The sequence below is a fragment of the Mustela lutreola genome, chromosome 11 (assembly GCF_030435805.1).
Source record: "Mustela lutreola isolate mMusLut2 chromosome 11, mMusLut2.pri, whole genome shotgun sequence".
Taxonomy (NCBI): Eukaryota; Metazoa; Chordata; class Mammalia; order Carnivora; family Mustelidae; genus Mustela; species Mustela lutreola.
In genome coordinates, this window is record NC_081300.1 from 19,965,305 (window position 1) to 19,988,825 (window position 23,521).

General features: G+C 38.7%; 2 protein-coding genes across 8 annotated transcripts in view; one reads left to right on the forward strand and one right to left on the reverse strand.

Moving 5' to 3' along the window:
* Positions 1-10,040, forward strand: part of CCDC68 (coiled-coil domain containing 68) — a 100,448-nt gene extending 90,408 nt beyond the window's left edge. For both annotated transcript variants that reach the window (XR_009345732.1, XR_009345733.1), the window contains 3 exons: positions 5,091-5,353; positions 7,137-7,445; positions 9,803-10,040. The gene's annotated coding sequence lies outside the window, so the exon portion shown is untranslated. The remainder of the gene's footprint in view (positions 1-5,090; positions 5,354-7,136; positions 7,446-9,802) is intronic.
* Positions 1,037-23,521, reverse strand: part of RAB27B (RAB27B, member RAS oncogene family) — a 152,869-nt gene continuing 130,384 nt past the window's right edge. For 5 of the 6 annotated variants that reach the window (XM_059138693.1, XM_059138690.1, XM_059138692.1 and 2 more), the window contains 5 exons: positions 18,778-18,949; positions 17,020-17,105; positions 12,114-12,217; positions 8,771-8,894; positions 1,037-7,284 (listed from right to left, as the gene is read on the reverse strand). In XM_059138693.1, coding sequence (XP_058994676.1) covers positions 7,095-7,284; positions 8,771-8,894; positions 12,114-12,217; positions 17,020-17,105; positions 18,778-18,930 — 657 coding nt within the window. In that variant the 5' untranslated portion in view covers positions 18,931-18,949 and the 3' untranslated portion in view covers positions 1,037-7,094. Of the gene's footprint in view, positions 7,285-8,770; positions 8,895-12,113; positions 12,218-17,019; positions 17,106-18,777; positions 18,950-23,038; positions 23,187-23,521 lie in introns of those variants that run through there. The other variant, XM_059138691.1, reaches the window with a different exon arrangement.

Sequence of the window (23,521 nt, forward strand, 5' to 3'; positions counted from 1 at the left end):
CCTCGTTAAAGACAATGAATGTCAAGATCAACATTTTTCCCCAACTCAAGATGGAGCATGCTGTGACTATTTGAAAATCCTATAAGACCATTAGGAAAAGCAAGTCCTTAATGACTTGTCACAAATCAAGATTAAGATGAAGCCGAGGGGGTGGGGTGGGCAAAGGTTCTGCCTCTGTGAAACAGCATGATTGCTACCAGGGAGTCAAGTGGAAAGCATGGTGCCAAGGATTTATTTGCTTGCAGTGGGAGAGTTGTTTATCTTTAAATTAAAAACTCATCATTATCTTGGCAAAGACTCTCTAACTAACATAGGGAATGAGCACAACACTGGGAACAAGGCAGCTTTTGCAAAGGAACATTTAAAAGGAAGCTGTATGGCCGTGGTCTTCAACTGGCCTTGAACATTAATTCTTTCACCAGCCTGGGACTAAGGAAGTTACCATCACCTGCCTCAGCATTTTATGATGAGGAAGAAAAAGCACCCGGAACAAAAATAACCCGGAGCATAAAAGAGTAAATATGAGAATATGTTAATGCTTTACTAAGGACAGATACCATTTTGAGGTTCCAGTGGACATAGGGACAAGAGCCATTGATTAAATAAAGGATCCATTAGGTGAAAGACAAAACATGCCTGCTTCTCAAAATTTGCTAATGAGGCTTAAAGACTAAGTCAGCTGAGGGATATTAGCCATGATTTCCAAGACCTGTTGGAAAGAAAAGGAACTGGGAAACAAGTTCATAAGCACTCGAGGTGCTTATGCGTCATAGAATACTTCAACATGTTAACTGCTAATTTTACACATGGATCTCTCAAAATTACTAGAACATTTTCCTTGCAAAATCCAGTCTTTAAACAAATAATAAATGAAAAATTTTAGATAGACGGATAAAAATCACTTGGCTAAATCCAAGTCACTTCTTATTTCCGAGTTCCTAAAGGATACCATTTTAAACGGGAAACAAGTTCTGTGTTGAAACCGATGTAACATTCAGCTTCGGCCCCAAAATAAGTTTGCTTTGAGTCCACAAAATAATTGATAAAAATGCATTTTTATTATTGAAAAATGTGCAGAAACAATCACTGAATACAGTTGGCCACCACAGTATTCAAACCCAGACACCACAAAATCATTGGATGCTATGATTTCTGAAGCCACTAGAACTTTGGTACAACAAAATAATGATCTAACAGTATTTGTCAGGCACCACAGTCTACCTGGGGACACATAGAATAAAAACTCCATGTTGAAGGTTTTAACTTACATTTTTGGCACTAGACAAAACAGACCCATGGAGACGACAGACAAAACAATCCAAAGTGCTTAGCCTAAAAATGAGAATAATATCACTTAAAGGTAGACCGTTGGAATACAGTGAAGCACTTCAGTATTATCTTAGAACATTGTCTATATTTAACACATTAAGCAGGATAACTGATTTCTCTTAGGCAATTTCAGATGCAGTCGGTATCTTTTACAAGGCAATGGACACAAAAGCCCTACTTGTACAAGGAGGATTTGACCAAGATGTAATTAATATACTATCTAGAATGCAATTGGACTCCTTGGAAGAAATGCCAGATGACATATAAAATAAAATAGAACTCGCATTTTTTCAATAACTTGAGATATATTAAACATTTTTAATCAAATACAATGATCTCAAGCTGCTTAACCATTGATTGCTTCCAGCACCCACTACTAAAATTAGTGTTTCGTCCCTGCTATGTCATTTCTTCTCACAAGTGGTTTTAATTACTATAATTTTTTTATTATGCTTAGCTTATGATAATAGTGCCTGTTTATGAAATGGAACGTAATTTACAAACTGATTTCTTAGATTCTCCTTGGAGCCTGACATGAACCCGATGGGGCACACAGGGTTTATACACTCCCTCTGAGAAGTCACTATGCTATTCAATGACATGCTCATGGTCCCCAAATTGTTCTTTCTGGCTACTTTCCTTTCTATAATACTGAGCTTCCTCTCAAAGAGCATTTGGAAAAATAACCCGGAGCATAAAAGAGTAAATATAAGAATATGTTAATGCTTTGCTAAGGACAGATACCATTTTGAGGTTCCAGTGGACATAGGGACAAGAGCCATTGATTAAATAAAGGATCCATTAGGTGAAAGACAAAACATGCCTGCTTCTCAAAATTTGCTAATGAGGCTTAAAGACTAAGTCAGCTGAGGGATATTAGCCATGATTTCCAAGACCTGTTGGAAAGAAAAGGAACTGGGAAACAAGTTCAAATGACTCAATCCAAAGACGATTCCTTTCTATAATTTTTCTTCAAAAGCTGACACCCTTTTAAATAACCCCACTATTTTGTTGCTAATGTTTTTGCTTGTTTTTTGTTCTTTCTCTATGGGAAGCTAGAAAATATCCCAACCAATACACTATTGGTAAAAGGAGATCTGTAGAGAAGCATCTTTGTGATTCTGCTCCTTGAAAAATTAGTCAAAGAGCAATTTATGAGAAAATTAAATTCAAATTGAGCAAACAACATGTTTCAAAGTTTCCCACATTTTGATGCCACTAATGAAATACTTGGTGTTTAAATGTGTTTATTAGCTTAGTTCTAAGGGCATAAACTTCCACTTGATAGATTGAAATGACAGATAAAAATTTGCCTTGGATCGAGGTACAAAAACTCCTCTGGTTACTAATTCTTTTTCATTGTCTACCTAAAAATCAGACTCGAAGTACATGGTCTTCTCTGTGTCTATACTATTTAAGAACACTCATCAGACCACGTTGAATTCTAACCTCTCTTTATAGTTCTTCCTCAACAATGTCATCATGGTTAGATCTCCACCCAATAATTCTAAGGCAATACATTCCTAAAGTTCCGTAGATTTCTAACAATGATTTTTATCAGTCCTACTTTATGAGACAAATATCTTCATCGGTTTATAAAGCATTGAAACAACATTCATCTCAGATAATACTCTATTTCTACATGCCATGTTTAAGAACTCTGCACTCTCCCCAGAAATAAGTTTATATCATATTGGTCAAAGAGCAAGAAGAAAATATAGTTTTTGGTGAATTCTCAGACAGCTTTTTTAGATAGAGACAGCATCTTGACATCTTTAGAGATCAAAATTTTCCCTAAAATATTCACATACACTAGCCTTTTTTTTTTTTTTTTTAATGCTTTAAAGCTTGGTGATATAGAGTGAAAGACAACTTGTCCCTCCCTTTGGCTAACATCAGCTCTCAGATCTCTCTTTTGAAGAGTTAATATCTCAGGAAAACAGAAACTTCAATATTATTCTTTAGTTTAAGTTTGAGATTATGACCCCAAGATTCTTTGTTGATGAGAATTTTCCCTCAATGTTTTACTATGGTACACATTGAGGAAAGCACATGTACCCTTCTTTTAAAGTGAACAGAGATACAGAACAGTGAATAATCTTGTGTCATGGACACTGGTTCTGGGTTTCCAGTAGACCTATTCACTGTGACACATATTGCTTCTCTTTCTAGCTGATGAGTGTAAATATAAGCTTCATCAAACTTGTTGATTTCCAGGCAATTCAATTTACAGTTTGTAGAATATTTTGGCTGTAATAATTTATTGTTTATATAGTGATGTGCTTCTCTATGGTCAAGCTTCTCTCTCTTACAGAGGAGATAAGAAAGGTCTGATTAAAACTCTTGCCCAGTTCATTTTACCTGTACAGGTTGGCAGAGCATACGTATGCTAGAAAGCATAACAAAGACACCTACTGATACATCGAATGGGCCTTCTGGTGAAAAACAACAGATGAAATATTTACTTCAGAAAATGCTGGTTTTGAGTTTTTTGCAGTGTGTAGCTGATACTATGGAAATGATAGCAAATCAACTTGAGTGGTGACTTGCAAGAATTCTAAAACTTATGTAGAGACCCACAAGCTCAGTTCCTACCATTTTCTGCCAATTCGTGACTTGTGACCCTTGTCATATCAAGACAAACACGTTTTCTCAGCTATTTTTTGGTACATTTTTCAAAGGAGTTTTCTTTTTTTGTATCAAAAGGTAACCTTGTGCTCACTCACAGTTGAGTTTCAAGCAATGCCCACTTCCACTCTGTGAGAGGCTTAGGAGACTTGGAGATGGTGGTAATTATCTCCAGATTCTAATAACATCCTGTCCCCTTGCTGAAGATATCAGAGTGCCTTTAGCTGCATTAGTGTCTCACTGAGGCCTTCCTCAAATAGGATACGATAGGAAATGAGCTGTGTGGCTGGAGACAAATTTGGTCATAGAGGTATTCGAGGCACTGTGTTAGAGCAATGTAAACATCAAACTAGTGTAAGCACTCCAGAAATTATTTCTATATCAGAGAGGAATTTCATGTACATTTTAAATATTTCCCCCCAATACAATATAGTTTACCAAAGCATTTGGGAGATAACAAATAACAGGATACATCTTGGCTAAAAATTCATGCTGTTTTGGGTTAAAGGAGGTATGCCATTCTTTAAGCCTGTCTGTATACTTCATGTTCCCAACTCAGCTTGAACCTGTAAAATGAATTCTACATAATAGTTAATTCTGTAATAATAAGTAAAGGAATTTCCTGTAATGGTGACATAGAATTTGGGATCAGATGTCAAACTTGACAGAGAAAATATTTTTCTCAGATCAAGTATTTATTTATTAGAGAATACAACTTTAAATTACTTTTCTTGTCTTCTTTAAATTTCATGCCTCTTAAGATTGTTGCCCAATAATTGTTATTTTTATAGGCAGAATTCTATAATTAAAGGCATCATCACTCTCTGCTTCATGCTACGGCTATCAAATAATGATCTTAAAATAGACCCTGAAATAAATGCCTGTCAAATAACTAGCAATGACAGAATCTTGGCAAAAGTCAGTCAGTCAGTCATAGAACTGGAAAAAGAGAGAAACAAAAAAATCCAAAATAGAATACCTTTAGGATTTCATAAAGGCTCAGCATTCTCTATCATGGGAATGCCAGAGACATCACAATTTGAATCCAAAGGCGAGTTGATTAAATAGCCATAGAAGTTTACCAGATTTTGCCACAGCATTGATTAGAGTGTTTCTGCTCACTTTCCTTTCAGTCAAAATATCTCAGGTGTTAGCTGAAAGTTTTTAATCCCCATGGCTCAGGCACTGAGGTCATGAAGCACATCACAGAGAAAAACAGAATTGGAGGGAATACCCAAGCACAATGGAACTTAGAAGCTGGCATTATGCTTCCGAAGTCAGAAGAACTGAGAAGTTCACACTGAGAATTTTGTAAGAACACTGTAGACAATCTCTCGGATCTGTGTTCCTAATATGAATTCTATACCAGATTTAGACTGTACAGAGAGGTTCAAAGGTAAGGAGAATGGGGGCTTGGGTTTTGGTTTTCTAATGTTTATAATTTAAAAATATGGCCAGAGTATGGAAAAATGTTTAATTGGCGCAATTTCACAGAAAGAAGTACCATCTTATCAAAATTATATAGTCATGATAAAAAGAGAAATTGAAGCATGATGCCTTTGTTATTGATGAAATGGAAATATTTAAAGAACAATTTAATAGGAGTTGCTTATGCTTATCAAAAACAAAGATTAAGAAAACAATGTAATATCAGTTTAGGCACTGTAATAAGAACCAGCCAATGGAAAATACTTTTGTAATGATTTTTAAAAAGAAAAGGCAGTTTTATATGAAAAAATAAAGCAATTAACCAAATTTTTGGAGAAAAGATACAGATCCACTCCTGCCCTGTCCCCAAATATAGTTCAGATGTGGGTATTCTGCCTCAGGCAGATGAAAACAAATGTGAAATATATTGTAATATGGCATGAGGTATCATTAATTTTTATGTGATGAATGACAAGAAAACTCAAGAATGACCATAAAATCAATCCATCAGCCTGAAGTTGTTGATCTACAAAGTGACACACCTATAATTTTTGCAATTGATTCAAAAGTCAGGGTGGGTGTGGAGAGTAGAAGTGTGATTTAGAGTTTCCAGTGCTTTTATAAATTAAAAAGAAACCCACAATTATTTGTCACTTTTGTTTTCATATCACTAACATATTTTATCTAAAAACAATTAAGGCTAAATACTTTTCCTCGACTGCATTTTTAAAGACACATTTAATAAATGACCATCTTTAATTTCCCCTTGGGACCATTTACTAAGAAAAATGAAATGTGAAACTGAACACTGAACCGATTTCCAAAATTTTGTTGGAAAGGGAAACCTCTGGAGATTCTCTTAATCCCAACTGATAATGTCAAACTTCTAATTAGCTTGAGGGAAATTTGGCTAAATGATCCTTCCAGACTTCTGTAACAGACACATTTAATTTCATTTGTCCAAATGCCATATTTTCATACTTTCTTTTTTCTCTTAGGCCATTTCTCTTGTACTTTGTCATTCACAGTCCTGTTCTTGTCTATCAGCCATTTATTAAGAATAGAAAAATGACATTAATGCACAATCTCCCACATTTTAACAGAAGTCTGATCTATAATCTCATAACCTTACCAGTGCTTGAGTCACCCTAGGACAGCTTGTTGGGTGGACATAGCAATGTCATTATTAGTGATCCATTTAGAATTGTTCCTTGTATACCCATTTTTAGCTAATATGTTCCACGAATGCAAAACTAAAAGTACAAATCAAATTCTACTTAAGAAGTAAATCCAATCTTTAAAAAAAAAAAATCGTCTTTCTATATTCTCCCTTTCGTGGCCTATTCTTTTCTCCCACGTGACATGGTCATTTTTGTTGTGATTTAAAACTCACTGATACCATCTTGAATATTTTCTTATATACTCATCTTCTTCACCAAAAAAAAAAAACAAAAACAAAAACAAACAAAAAAACAACCCTCCAAAATTGTGCATCCATGACCGTGAGAGCACATTAGGAAATCTCTGATCTTGTTTGAATTCTTTTGAACACCGTTGACTATTCTGGTTTCTTAAAATAGATTTTTCTGGCAGAAAAAGAAAGACATGCCATTATGCATGGTCTACTCAAAAACAATTTTGTGGTTTGTTGCTGTTTTTTGGAAGTAATATTTGGGTGGGGTTTTTGATGATCAGTTCCTACGAAGTGTCTAGCAGCCGCATTTCTTCTCTGCTGGTTTTTCCCCATCTAGCTTTCCAGAGTCTCCACCATTGACTGTGTCGGCAACTTGTGTCTTCTCTACACACTGTTCCATCCGCTTCATGATTAAGTCCAGAAGGGTTTCCACAGCTTTCTCCACATTCTGGCCAGTTGCAGCACTCGTTTCAAAATATGGTATACTTGCATCGAAGAGGTGACGCATTATTTTTGAGAGGAAGAAATCAGAAAAGACACAAGAAGATGTACACATGAGGAACACAGGCAAAAACATGGCTGGCTGAGAGATGGTGAAATAATCATGGTTTCATCCACTGAGTTGGAAAGCACCTTTTTTCTCTCAGTGAGTAAAAATTGATGGGCTGCTCTCTCATATGGGTATAACAATTTTATGGACAAGGAAATAGGAGGTACTTGGGAATTTGAAGCTAGGGCATTATCACCATTTCACAAAAAAATTATGAGGGTAGAAATACCTAAACTAGTAATAAATCTTACCATTAAGATATCACTTCCCTTCTAATCAATTATCTGGAAATTTGACTTAGAAATTAAGCAGGCACTGAATAGAAGATGCATGTAAATAAATAGTCTGTATTTATATGGAATCAAAAGTTATACATTTTTAAAGCTTTCATGGAAAATTCTTCAGCAAAAAATTGGCAGGTAGGATGAAACTGCTTTAAATTTAAAATTGGGGGCGGTGCTTGGGTGGCTCAGATGGTTAAGCATCTGCCTTTGGCTCAGGTCATGATCTCAGGGTCCTAGGATCAAGCCCCACATTGGGCTTTCTGCACAGCAGGGAGCCTGCCTTCTCCTTTCTCTCTGCCTGCCTTTCTTCCTACTTGTGATCTCTCTCTCTCTGTCAAATAAGTAAATAAAATCTTTTAAAAAAATTTAAAGTCTGGGGGTTGCCTGGGTGGCTCAATTGGTTAAGCAACTGCCTTTGGCTCAGGTCATGATCCCAGAGTCCCAGGATCGAGTGCCGCATTGGGCTCCCTGCTCAGCGGGGTGTCTGCTTCTCCTGACCCTCCCCTCTTATGCTCTCTCTCTCTCATTCTCTCTCCTTCAAATAAATAAAATCTTAAAAATCCAAAAATGTAAAGACAGTGTTGGAAGTCAACTTATCATTGTAGGGGGTTTTTAATTCTTTTTTTAATCTGCCATTTAGGCTCAGGCTAGGATAAGAATTACAATATTATGTCCTGGTCAGGTGTTATTTCTTAGAGTTTTGGAGCTATTAGTGGGAAGGCTGTAGACTAGCCTGTTGAAGATCATGAGCTCTGATCTCAGACTGCCTGGGTTGAATTCAACCTCTGCTACTTACTAGCTACCTGGTCTTCCATCAGTTACTTAATCCTTCTATGCCTTGATTCTTCATATATAAAATGGGATGATTCTAGATCCCCTATATATGCTTATGAGAGGTTAAATGAGTTAAAGTCTAGGGACAGTTGTTAGCATATAGTAAGTATCCAGCAAATGTTAGCTGCTATTACTAGCAAGGACTCAATTTGAAAGATCACATACATTCCCCTGAAAGATCTTTTTCATTCAGGGGCCATAACTGATTCAAGGGGATTCCTTCCAATATCAACCTCATGTTCATGCTCCATTACTAAGCAGCAGTGGGCAAGGTCAGATGACACATCTGTGTCAATGACTTACCCGTATTTGTCAGCCAGCTCCCGGGCTTGCCTTTCATTGACTTCCCTCTGGTCTGGCAGGTCTGCTTTGTTGCCAATTAATACTATATCTGGATTTTCACAATAAGCATTTGCTTGCAGTTGGCCTTAGGAAGAAAGCAGACGGACCCAGCACGTTAGTTATAAACAAGTAATGTCAGATGATTGCTCGTACTCTGAAATCCTTTTCTTTTTTTCCTACTTCAAATTCCTAATTTAATTGTTCACCTCCAACTTGGCTGCTTGCTAGTTAGATCATATTAGCCAAGCGACTTAACTTCACTCAACTGCAGCTTCCTTGGCTATAAAATGAAAGAAGATGATGCCTCAAAAATTGCAGATTGTGAATAGGCATAATGCTGGCTATGAACCACCTATGATCACTTATCAGTGCCCTTGTATACCTGGGGAAACGTTCTCCAAGATGGACATACTGCTTCAGACTCTTTGTTCCTCAGATATAAGTAGAGATAATAGAACAGGAATTTTAAGTGTGTAAGTCTGCTCTTTCCTCTAAGAGGCTGCTACTTTTTCTTTGTTAAAGTGGGCTCCACACCCAACATAGAGCCCAATGCAGGGCTCAGGGCTCATGAACCTGAGATAAAGACCTGAGCTGAGATCAAGAGTCAGATGCTAAACTGACTGACATCCAGGCACCCCTAGGCAGCTACATTTCTATCTCCTAAAGTCCAAGGTGATGATCTATTAGAACAGAACATTTCTGAACCACCACAAATTCATGGAGAAACCATTTAAAAATATTTATTTATTTATTTTGACACACACACACACACACACACAGAGAGAGAGGCAGCTAGAGAGGGAACACAAGCAGGGGGAGTGGGAGAGGGAGAATCAAGCCTCCTGCCGAGCAGGGAGCCCAATGCTGGGCTTGATTCCAGGGCCCTGGGATCGTGACCTGAGCTGAAGGCAAATGTTTAGCCACTGAGCCATCCAGGCATCCCTCATGTAGAAACAATTTTAAGACACATGGCTTGTTCTTCCTTTTCTCCAGGACACACTGTGCGAAAGAGAGAAGAAAGAGGGAGGGAGAATGGGAAGGAGGGAAGGAAAGAAACGATAAGAAATCTGCGAACCTACGCTTCTGAAGTCATGAGGATTACTTTAATTCCTCTCTCAAGGCCTGCTGTATGCAACTCTGCTGAGGAGGAAGACAAGGCTTGCCTGTAACACTGATTATTTGGGTGTTCAAAATTAAAGCGTCATGAGATATGCCCATTAATTACCTTAAATCCCAGTAGTATCCTTCTGGATTGTTTTTTTTTAAATATGCCTTGTAAAAGGATGAACAAATCATTCTCTGAAAGACTCTAATAATCTTATTATCTCTTTATCTCCTCAGAATCTAATAAAACCACCAAAATTTAGAGAAAGAGATACAATAATAAAAGGAAATAGAGACAAATCCCAGGATAGACCCTCAGTTGGAGAAGCAATGAAGGAAGGCAGAATTTGTTGGTATTTGTCCTCATGGTAGCAACCATATTACTGAACTCACGTTGAAAGCAGTGATAGGTATTTATTATAAATAATATAGAATAGAAGTGCATATTTTTGGAATATTCTGTGCCAGACACTAATCCCAGCTTGGGGTTACTGTAATGGAACAAAGCCAACAAAGTCTGCACTTTCATAGAGCTCACATTCTAGTGGCAAAGAGTCAAAAGGACAAGTAAACAAAGAAATACGTAATATAACGTCACATTGTGGCATGACAAAAGAGAACATAAAGTGTACTGAGGAGACACAAAGTAGCCAAACATACCAATTTACTTATTTTTTTGAAGATTTTATTTATTTATTTAAGAGAGAGCCTGAGCAGGGGAGCAGGGGCAGAGGGAGACAGAGAAGTAGGCTCCCCACTGAGCCCGATGCGGGACTTGAACCCAGGACCCAGGATCATGACCTGAGCTGAAGGCTGATGCTTAACCAACTGAGCTGCCCAGGTGCCCTGAAGCATACTGGTTTAGACGGGTGGTCAGGGAAGGCTTCTTCCAAGAGATAAAGTTTGAACAAACCCTGGAAGGAGATGAGAGAACTATCATACTCCATAAATGGGAGAAGAGACATCAAGGCAGAGAAAGTTGGAATGTACAAAAGCCACAAAGTAGGGAATGTGCTTTTTGTCCTGGGAAGAGCAAGAGACACGTTCGGCGGGAGGCTAGTGAGCTGGACAGAGTAAGAGTAAATTACACAGGAATCTAAGTCCTGATCACCAAGGCCTTACAGCAGAGTGCAGGATTCTGGATTGCATTCCAAGTGAGTTGGGAGGTCCCAGAAGGACTTTGAGAAAGGGAATAACATGATCCAGTGTCTTTTTGTTTGTTTGTTTTGTTTTTTAAGATTTATTTATTTGGAGGGGGAGAGGCAGAAGGAGAGGGAATCTTAAGCAGACTCTCCACTGAGCGAGGAGCCTGACTCGGGGCTCAATCCCACGACCCCAAGTTTATGACCTGAGTTGAAATCAAGAGTCAGATGTCCAACTGACTGAGCCACCCAGGTGCCCCAATATTTATTAAAAAAAAATCCCTCTCGCCACAGATAGCCCCAACAAATCTAGAAATGACAAACCATCACCAGTCCATAGAATTGCTTGTATATTCCATTAGGATTAAAATTCTTATTTGTAATGAAAATGCAAATGAAATATTTCCTTTAGTGTTACATTAATTTTTGGAAAAGAAAAATCAAATACTACTTTCCAAATACTACTATTGATCCGTCTTTAATAACTGATTAGGCCACTTTTACCTTATGTCTAAACTGTGTAGATTTTTCATTTCAAGTCTTCCTTATATCTGAATGCCCCCCCCAAATGTAACATTTCAATGTGAATTGATCAACACACCGTACCTTATTTCATGTGGCTTGTCTGCTCTGGAGCAGTTTCCCACCCAATTAACCCATCCATTAATTAATTCATCCATTAGTTAACCTGTGTGCAAAGGTACACTTTTTGGAGACAGCGAACCCCTCAGAAAACACTGCTGCTTTTCTCTGTCTCTTTTCTGGATTAGATGGGGCAACTCACATAGCTGTAACAAATCCTTTAAGACTAATTAGATAAGTGGAATTAATAGCCTTTCATTTGCAATAATAAAGACCTTGAATACACACACACACACACACACACACACACACACACACACGCAGCCTATTACTTTGAAGGTGACACAGGAAATGCTAATCTCATGGATCCCAAGGTTAATCTGTGGAACCTAATCTGGTTCCATGTTGGAAGGCAAAGCAGCAAATAGAGTGTTAGGGCCCAAAGTGGCCAACAAAAGTGACTTGGTCCCACTTACTCATCCAGTTTCTGACATTTAAGAAGCTCTGTTGACTGGTGAGGTCAAACATTAATAAGAAACCCATGGCATCTCTGAAAAATGCAGTGGTGAGGCTCCGGAATCTGCCAAGAAAGCACAATGGATAGTTCTGGAAGTTAGCCCACAGACATTATTATGGCAGTATATACGACACTATTTCCCTTTGAAATGTGAAATCGCCATGGCATCCCATGGATTCTCCTACAGAATTAGAGAGTGAGCAAAAAGATGGCTGAAAGGTGAGGGAAAGGCATCTGGCTGTAGACCTTTCTTAGGACTACATCCTGGCTTTATGGCCTAGAGCATTTATGTACACAGTTTGTAACATTCAATCACATGATGGCTTGCAGAGTCCCTTGGACTCTTTCTCTTGTTGGTTCACAGATTTCTTGTGGTCCATAACTGAAATGGAAGCTACTTTCAAATGAGTACTTTAACTTATACTCTTCAATCTCCTTTGTCTGTGCCTAGAAGAAAGCTAGCCCTTGGTAGCCTAAAAATGAATGCCTGTGATTATATGCAGAAAACCACAACTTTGGAAAACAATGTGGAGATTCCTTAAGAAATTAAAAATAGAGCTACCCTATGACCCTGCAATTGTACTACTGGGTATTTACCCCAAAGATACAGATGTAGTGAAAAGAAGGGCCATCTGTATCCCAATGTTCATAGCAGCAATGGCCACAGTTGCCAAACTGGAAGGAACCAAAATGCCCTTCAACGGATGAATGGATAAAGAAGATATGGTCCATGTATACAATGGAGTATTATGCCTCTATCAGAAAGGATGAATACCCAACTTTTGTATCAACATGGACAGGACTGGAGGAGATTATGCTGAATGAAATAAGTCAAGCAGAGAGAGTCAATTATCATATGGTTTTGCTTATTTGTAAAGAATAAGAAGTAATACGGAGGACATGGGGAGATGGAGAGGAGAAGGGAGTTGGGGGAAATTGTAGGGGGAGAAGAACCATGAGAGACTATGGACTCTGAAAAACAATCTGAGGGTTTGGGAGGGGAGTGGGGGGTTGGGTGAGTCTGGTGGTGGGTATTAAGGAAGACACATATTGCATGGAGCACTGGTTGTGGTGCATAAACAATGAATTTTGGAACACACACATAAAATTAAATTAAATTAAATTATTTTTAAAAAGTAAACCACAACTTGTTAGTAACTGGAACTGGGGTTCTTTTGCAGGGAAAAAACAACATTGGTGGGAAGATACTTTCATAAACACTGTGGGGATAAGGCTGAATTTTAGTCTGGCACCTCTGTCTCATGAGGAAGAGGAAAAAACACTGGAGAAAGGAGGAAGAGGAGGATGATTAGGGGAAGCAAGACAAGGTCAGAGAGACATAGTGGTTGGAGACAGAAAGCAAGAAATTCATCTCTACTGGAGGATTTTAAAGAATATACTCTGTCATGTGTTGTATAAAGTCTTCCTCTCCTCTGCTCTAACCTCCTCCACCCCAAACTCTTCAGTAAAATTGAAGGTGTGCTGAGATCCACTCAGTGGCAGGAATGGGCAAAACCAGAGACCCCACACAGGTACCACAGAAGGTTTGGGTTATGCTAATAACAGAAATGAATTTGGAAATGGGTTTTCAGAAAAGCATATAACTTTGAAATACAGACAATCCCTTCCTATCCTCAATGTACTCCTAATGTGTGGTCTCTCACTTTAGCCCATTTGTGGATTCTTTGGTTTCCATGGCATTCTATTCTCAACCCATTCCTACTCTACGTATGTTCGCTGAGTAATCTCATCGACTTCTCTGGCTCAGTTGTCACCTATATGTTGAATGGATAGGTGTAGATTTGTCCTGTTCTTCATGCTGTGTCCAGTTGGAGGAAACTGAGGCATCTCTAACTTCAGGGTTTAAACCCAACCTGGCCCCTCCTCCTGATCTCTTCTTCTACCCGTGCATTACCATCATTGGGTTGACCACAGCTTTTCCTTCACCTGCTGTATACAATCACCAAGCGTCTCCTGATCTTCTCATTTCTGTCCATCTACTCTAGTTTTGACCCCATCCTCTTTCATCTGAGTATCTTTAACAGTCGTCTTAATAGGCTTCCTGTCTCCAGTTTTGCTTGGGACCCTCCCCTTCACTGATGCCTTCTTGCTGACTAGATAAACTCTCTGCTAAAAACATCTAAATGGTGATGCATGGCTGCATTGCTCTTAAGATGATGACTGAACTCATCAATACACTGTCAGGCTCTGCGTGAACTGACCCTAGCTCATCTATCCAGCTTCATCCCCTGAATACCCACAGGCATCCTGATCTTCTCCTAGTTCTTAGAAAGTTCACTCTCTCCCCTGGGCTCTCACACATGCTGTTCTTTCTGGGGGTAACCTGGCCTTCATGCTTCCTCTACCTCCTACCTCTTTAGCCTGGATAAGACTCACTCACTCATACATTGTGTATGAGTGTATATATATAGTCTCAGAGGAAATAACACTTTCCCAAGCAGCCTTCCTACCACCCCCCCTCCAGGTTATAGGCTCCTCCTGGGTCCAAGTCATGGCAGAGGAGGTTTTAAAAACAGAGTCTAAAGATGCTCCCTTGGTAAAGGTTTCTTTTTAAAAAATGTGTGTTATTGGTGACAGCCTGATATGCATTTCACCGCAGTGCAATGCTGACAATGCTAAATCAACACATGCAGCATGGGATGAGTGTCATTGTCACCATGGGGGGCGGGGCATGGAAGTACAAGAGGGCCATTCTGCTTAGTGGGGCTACATTATTTTTTTTTTTAAAGATTTTATTTATTTGAGAGAGAGACAGTGAGAGAGAGCATGAGCAAGGAGAAGGTCAGAGGGAGAAGCAGACTCCCCGTGGAGCTGGGAGCCCGATGCGGGACTCGATCCCGGGACTCCAGGATCATGACCTGAGCTGAAAGCAGTCGTCCAACCAACTGAGCCACCCAGGTGCCCCAGTGGGGCTACATTATTTTTAAAACATGTTTGTGTGGATCTCACAGGGGTAAGCATTTCTGCATCGACAGCAACACGGACAGGACATTCTTGTTCTAGAACAGGCTCATATCCTAGACCATCCTGCCCAGCACCCTTGTTATCCCCCTTCTTCCCAAGGTGACTCCACAGGAAAGGTAATTGATTTCCAGCTTTACTCAGCGATCTCATTCTGTCCAGTGAGTCAGTAGGGTGGAGAAAGCTGGGACCACATTTAAAAAGCAAAACAAAACAAAACAAACAACAAACAAAAAAATCCCAGAGTCACATTATTACCTTCTCCCTCACTAGGAACTAAGGCTATATCCTATAGCCTTGAGGTTTGCATAAAGTGTTCAATTTTTAGCTCGTTCCCATGATACCACTTTTATGAATAACCATAATCTTATACAGGTTATACTGCCAGGTGTTTTTAGGCACAGGGCTGAGGTGTGAGAAACTGTTTATCTTGTTGCCTGGCTACACCTTATATGTATACAGAATGCAAAATTATCAAGGGATGAATAACCTCAGTGTTACCAAGACTGTCCCTGGTTTTCCTCACTTCCCTCAGGGAGCAGCCGTCTTAGGGGGGCAGAGCAGAGCAGCCTACCATCCTGCTAGGCTGACATATCATGTGTGAGGACATATGGGAACCACATTTTCTCATATTACTTCTTCAAAAATGAATTAAATTGGTCTATAAAACATACATCTTTGTGACAACAAAACTGACATATGAACAGAAATTCTTGTGAGGAATGACTTCAGAAGAACTAGCAGTGTTGAAGAATGTGTGTAAATGGAATTCACAGTCAAAAGAGCTAACGGAGAGGGCCCGGCACCTCTCCTGGCGTTTACACTCACTGAAAGCGAGAACACTTTGGATGCATTTCAAAAACTTAAGTGTTTACAAGCATAAACATTCTAAGACATGTGATGCAGAATTTGGAGGTATGTGCCTTCTAAACATCTTCTCTGACAATCTACTGCCAATTTTTATTTAATCTGATATTGTAAAGCTTCACTAGCTTGTGGTCTTTAGTACTTTGAAACCTTGGATCTCAAAGACACATCTTTTCATCAAATAATGCATCGGCACCTCCAGCTTTAACAAACAACCCTCTTGTCTGCTGAGCTTCTTTTGCCTTGGACATCGTACCAGAGAAGATGCTAGAAAACTGAGCACAGTCTGTCCCTATAACGTTGACAATTTTGTTGGGATAAGAAGGCCACAGGTACATCGAAGAACCACATTAGAGACAAAAACCAAAGATTTGCCTTCTTACAAGGTGGTACAGAATTAACTGAGTAGGTTAAGGATGGTTGGATAGGTGTAGGAGTTCACAGAAAGAGGGAGTTTGTTCCAGATGGGCATTTAGAAAGGCCCCACAGAGGAAGTGGTCCATGAGCCAGGCCTCATGAAAGGAGAGGATTGGGAAAGATAGGGAAGGAAAAAAACATTCCAGCCAGAGAGCAATGGTGTGGCACAAGTTTTAGAAAATTAACCCAGTCAAGAGACAAGGACAGATAGTCTGTGCAGAAGAATGGCAAAAAATGGGAAAGGTCTTACCACCCTTTCTTCAATTCCCTCTCCAGGCTGTACTCGTAATCATGTTAATTTCCCACTTTAATTAAATTCTAGAGAAGGTTTTTCCCCCCCATTAGAAAGTACAAAGACAACACAAAACTAGGATCTCCAGCGATGGCCGAAGATCCCATTTTTGAAATCTGTACCAAATCCGCAATGCTAGTTATCGTTAAATAACTATAAATAATTTGTTTTTATTTCTTTACATAAATGTCTATTTTGGAACAAGGAGAAGAGTTGTACAACATGTGCTTTTCAAGTCCACATAACAACATTTACTTGAAGTATTTCTCGGCTGTTTGTAGCTAGAAACAAAGTAATTTACTATTACCGCTCTTGTCCGGCAGTGTCCCAGAGCTGGAGATGCACTTTAAATGCTTTCCCTGAGGAGCCATTTGGTCCCTGGGTATTATAAACCTAAAAGATACAATTTTCATCAGTTCATATCGCTTTGGATTTTGTCAACATTCAAATTCTCTGGGTTCACTCAGCATGTTTTTTCTCAATTACTATAATCAAAGTTCATAGTGCAGAATAAATATTTGCTCTGTTTTTTCCAGAAGTATCACATATACTCTCACTTTTAAATGTCAAGTACAAGTATGATTTTCAACACAATTTAGGCATACTGCAAACTTAAATTAGACACCTTCTGTCATTTCCTCACGGAGGGAGCAAACATTAGATTTAGGACCCAAGTTCTAAGTTCGAGTATCAACCCTTCATTTCACTGTTTTTGAATCTTATTTTCTTACAGCAAACTGAGACCCACAATCTCTTCCTTCTTTACAGAGTTACTGCGAAAGTACATGACATAACGGATATGAATGTACTTTTAAAATGGTAAAAAGCTTTACTAATACCTGAATATCTCTTGCTGTGACATGGGCTTCCAAAGTGACCTACCCATGAAATGCACATAGAATTTCTCAATAAATTTTCACAAGATATTTCAAGTCTTCTTTTACTCGTCATTTTTTTCAAATGCTTTTTTTCTTAATGTTTCCATTTTCAAAATTATGGCCTTTTGGCTTCTAATTTAAGCAAAGCCTAACAACTTTAATACTTCATCAGCGCTCTCAAGTACGGTTTAATAGAGATGTTTATAGTGTGGTTTAGCATAAGCATGGTTTAGTAAAAATGTTCAAAGGGAAAACTTCGCAAGGACTTATCTACCTAGGTGAGTGGAGGCATTTGGGAGGGGTGAAGTCATAGGAAAACATGGAGGGGTTGCAAGCAAGGGTGCTAAGAAGACCCTAAAATATATTGATCTTCAGATGAGGTACAGGATGTATACGGAACCATGATTTAACTCCTCAACTGTGATTTCCCTTTCTTCCCCCCAAGTCTCGAGCAAAGAGTAGATTTGAGACATCAACTAGAAGCCATAGCCATGTTGGCAATCAAGAATACCTTGGGTGGCAGTAAATCTGGCTCAGCTCATGTGTCTATGCTACGCGTCTCACATGTCACAATATCCTTACTCCTGTCATTAGCGTCTAGCATAGGAGAAGAAAGCAGTTGTAATTCTCACTTAAGCTCCCTTATCTTGGAAAATAGCATGGACTGGTCTCACATTCTGTTCATAATAAGCTAGTGATTGATAGCTGAGTCTACACATAAATAAAAATGCAGCAAGCACTTACAAAGCTCATTTTCCAGCTATTTGCCAATCATTCTTTTAACTTCTCTCTGAAGAGTTGAGAAATGAACACTAGTTATTATGGAGAAACTTAACTCAGATCAAGAGTTAAGGGTTTTAAAACCCGGATCATTCAAGTTTTGAAAGACTCCTAGAGAATTCACAGAAAACACGCCTATAAACCTGTAAATTATTTCTTTGTCCTATATGCTTTTGGAGACAGGTGTAGTGTCACTCCACATTTTTCTTGGCAAAATATTATTGAAAGTTGACAACATTAAGAATATTCTCAATTGAATTAAAGTGACAGGTTATAAGTTCCCTGTGATAAAAAAGACAGACACTTTGTGGTACAATAAACATAGGTTCTTAATTCTATTTCTCAATGGGTCAAGGGGAAGAGAAATCAGCAACAAAGTTAACATAACAGTATGGTTAAAAACTCACCACACGTTTTTCCCGAAAGTCTATTCCTACTGTTGTAATGAACTTGGGATTGAATTTATTGTCCGTGTATCGATAAAGAAATGTCGTCTTCCCCACCCCCGAATCTCCAAGGGCCAGGAGTTTGATCAGATAATCATAGTCCCCATCTGTCATAGTGATGGTCTTGGTGGGCCTGTGTAGAAGAGGAAAAATAGTAGGTTATGATAAAACTCGGTTTCCCTCTACCTTCCTTCAAAACACAACATAAATGTACATTTCGAGGTTAAAATAGTTGGATACTTCTATTTTGTCAAATTATGAATTAACTTGCTCAAAGCAGCCTAGGGAGCAAGAGTGCCTCCATTATTTCACTCAGTACAAATCTTTTTACATCCTGTCAGTTCATATGGGACAAAAACTATCTGGAACCCACAACAGTCATTGCCACAGTAGTAGTAGAAAGTAGCCATGGCTTTTAGTTTTACAGTCGGTGCCCTTTGGGGCCAGGAAGAGGAGGAAGTCACAGGAAACCAAAAAGCCAGCCCAAGATGATGCAGGTAGGCTAGGAAAACATTGAAACTACATATGGGTAAGTGGAAGAGAAAAGCCGAGGGAAACATTTTGCATCTAATCATGTATAATGAGCTTTCTATTATGTGCATGCAAAATATTCCTTTTTAATTTAAAAAATTTAACAACTGAGATGACAACCTTTAAAAACATTGATTTGAAATCATTTCAAAAGCAGTGTCTAAAAATCTTCTGTTTTGAAATACCAAAGCCTCTGTTCTCCAATGGCAAATCTGTTGTATTTGGCAAACCTGCTGAATATTTTCCAGACCTTGAAAAAGGAGAAAAGCTAGTAAGAAACATGACTATGGTAATTCTGCTAGTATTTCTCCTGCCTGAAAGAATGCCATTCGCCATTTTTCCCATTGTGCTGACCTCTTTTGCCTCAGTCTTAATTTCTTCTGTTGTTATAAGGACTCTGGGTAAGGCCAGGGGCTATTGCCTAGAACACCTGCACTGGTGATTACCTTTGAATTACACTATCACTTACAGAATACTTAAGGAGGTTTCCACTCTGGAGGTCAGCAAAATGATTTGCCATTTGATAAAATTTTCTGGTTCGTGAGTTGTAGAAACAGGTTAGATAGTCCTATGTAGAGGAAGGCCTGCAAAGAAGTTCTTAGAAAAGTATCTCTCCTATTAGATGAAAGGGCAGAATATTTTTCCATTTCTACAGGTACAGAAAACATCATACTCCCCAGTTCTGGGGCAATTAAAATTAAATTTCAATAAGTTATCCCACAGATATATCTAAAAATTGCTAGATAAGGGGCGCCTGGGTGGTTCAGTGGGTTAAGGCCTTCTGCCTTCAGCTCAGATTGAGCCCCACGTTGGGCTCTCTGCTCAGCAGGGAGCCTGCTTCCCTTCCTCTCTCTCTGCCTGCCTCTCTGCCTACCTGTGATCTCTGTCAAATAGATAAATAAAATCTTATTAAAAAATGGCTAGATAATTTTAATCATTTTTTACCTGTAAGAAAATGAGGTACATATTCATCACTTCAAATAAAACTTTATTTTTTACACAGTCATTTTAGTTAGTGATCAAAACTAAAAGGGATAAATAATGATGAAAATGATAATTAGGTACTTAGCAAATCAGTACCATTACATCATTTGGAAGATCAGAAAAATTTTTGCATTAGAATTCTCTAAAATTTGAGCTACCGTGCCGCTAAATCCTGTTAAATATATTATGGGTGCATTTTTCTTTAATTAATGAAGTGTTTTGAGAGCTGCCAATACATAACTTCTATGCTAAACCTCTCCTCTTCTATAGTACGCTTTCTTCATTGAGTAGGACTCTCAAGGTGAATGTTTGCTGAAATGTTCTTTTATTGTTGTTGCTTTTTTGTTTAGTAGCTATACAAAGTATAGTCATTGCTCAGGAAGAGTTGCTTAGCTTCCATCAACAACCAGTGTTCTTCAATACAAGGATGCAGATAGCTCAGGTACTGACCTGAAATTCTTCTTGGAAAATGTCTTCATTGACTAACTACCTAGCAGTGACTAGTTCTGAGTTCAGAGGATTCTAAATACTTACCAGGACGTTTTAGTTGAAGATGTTGCTGTTCCTAGTCTCTGAGTTAAATTGGTTGTTAGAGGAGATTGCCATCAATTCCCCCCACTTGGGTCTATCTGGGCCACCATCACTCGACCTTCTTCTCTCTTTGCCTCCCAGACTTGCCCATGTGCAACTCCTCTGAAGGGTGATAACGTCTGGCATTTCACTAATAGAACTGGATGAAACTGCTGATTCTCTTGGGAAAGAAGGATTAAACCTATCCTGAGATATGTGACAAAAGCTAAATTCTTCCCTGAGCACAAGTCTTGATCAGGGGAAGGAAATTAAAGGAACTGGCTGCCTAAATACAAGATAAAGTTGGGGGATACTGTGGCCCCCTGGCCTGGAAAAATGAACATAATAAAGTCAAGAAGATATATCAGCGTACTTCCAATTTTTGCTTAAAGTTAACTATGTTTTTTGCACTATTTTTGTGACAGAGTTAAGACAAGCTAAGCCTTGAGCAAATCTAATTAAATACCTCCAATATACAGTATCAGGTCCAAAAATGAAAATTTTAAAGATTTATTATCTTAGTATCTGGCATACATACACTTAAGGCTTAAAGATGGAAAAAAAAAAAAAAAACCTAGCTTTACAAGAGGAAATATGATTGACAGATGAGTCAAATAGTTGTGTTTTTAGTTCAAACAAAACAGTAATTTCATGGGCTGTAGTGGTCTGTGAAGATTTCGTAGAGCAAGATGAACTTGTATTTAATCTTATAACAAAGGGAGGAATTACGTATGTGGAGAGAAGATACAGGAGCACTGCATCGACTAGGACTTCCCACTTGTACAATGAAACTATCACCACTTGCCAACAACATGACCTGCCAGGTATTCCGGATCTGCAATTTGTTCTCTGTTGTTGGTACATAAACTTGCCTGAGGCAATACTGACTTGCCTCCCAGTCAGGCTCTAATCCAGAGTGAACAATTGACTAACCATGGATCAGTTTCATGGTGGCTCACATTGGCTCTCTTCTATAAATGTAGGATTATGGACACTGAGCAAAAATTCCACCTGAAACTTGACACTATAGAAAACCTCTATTTAGTGTCTCCAGTAGACTCGTTAAAGAAATTGACAAAGTAAACTCGGTATGAGACAGTTTGTCTTTTAAGTTGCTTTCGAAAATGAATTTTCTCATTTTTTGTATTACCACTTATATACAATTATTTCGTTAGGTTCCACTTTTACTACCATGTGATTTTCTGAGTCCTAAAATCATATAACCTCGATATTCTATCCTTGGCCTGGCAAATATGACACCACAAAGAAAAATAAAAGCTTTGGCAAAGTTTCCTTTTCCAAGAACTGAGCTAAAAAAAAAAATGATCGGGGAAGGATCAAAAAGCTGACAAGTTTAGCAGTATTTATTCCTGCACAATGATTGATGGTCTTGTCACTTCCTCCTTCTATGGCTCTAAAAGTAAAGAAAAAGCCAGAAGATTGCTGTACTTCAGGAAGTATGTCTGACTCTCTCCCATTATCACTGTGTCACAAGCTAAACCACAAGAGTCAAGAGGTCTTCTAGATATCGAACCTGAAGCACCATCCTCCAAGCCCTTCATGGAAGGTAAGGGGCTGGAAGAGAAGGAAAAAGAATCCAAAAACACTTGCGAGGCTCTACTCAATGAAGAGTCTCAAAGGCAGAAGAAACTTTAAATAACCCTCCTCAGCTTACAGAGGAGAAGTCATGTGCACAAAAGTTATGTTACTTGTGGGATGACAGTTTCTAACAACAACAACAATAAAATCCAAGACCGTTGTTCATTATAATTTGAAATGAAAAGTAGGTTAGATAGGTAGAAAGTAGAAATATTTTCATTCTATGAGGGAAGGGAATTTTCTTTGGTTACTGCCAGGAGCGTGATTTTCATTGTTAGACTATCTCAAATGAGGCTGCCCAGAGTTTCTTTCTTTTCCCCCCACTCCTATGCCTCATTCTTGTTCAACATAAATCTCATTTGCTCAGAAACTTAATATCCCTTGTCCACTGCTGGATCCAGAGTTCAGAACAGTTGCTGGCATGATTAGGGGATCAGTACATGTGTGTTGAGCATCGGAGCCATGCAAATGTCATAATTAATGAAATTAATCTTTGAGCAGTTGGTGGAAGTGGAGTCCTTCCAAGTTCAGGAATTACATTCTCCTTCCTTCCTCAATTGTGAAGGGAATATTTAGATTAAATGATCACTGTGGGACCTTCCAGGTCTGACTTCCTGAGCTCATTTTTCTATTTCTATAAAAACCTTCTCAAAATAGAATACTTGTATCTTCAGAGAAGCAGTTTCAAAGAACCTAGGAAAAGAGAAAGCACAGAAGGACTGTAATTTTGGATGTGAGATCTGTATCGGCAGAGAATACATAAACTTGTCAGTTGAATAGTTCAGGGCTCAGAACTGGGCTTCTCCATAAAAGCACTCATTCACCCATCTAACACATACTCACTGGCACCTTGTAATTCGCATGATATTCTGCATGACTCCAAGGATACACTCTGTTTTCTCTAGAGGGAAGCTTAACAAATGCTACAGATATGTATGGATGGCTACTGTACAGGCAGACTTCCCCATGCGAACTTAAAATATTCTTTGTGAGCTCTCCAAGTAACAATCCTAAAAATGCT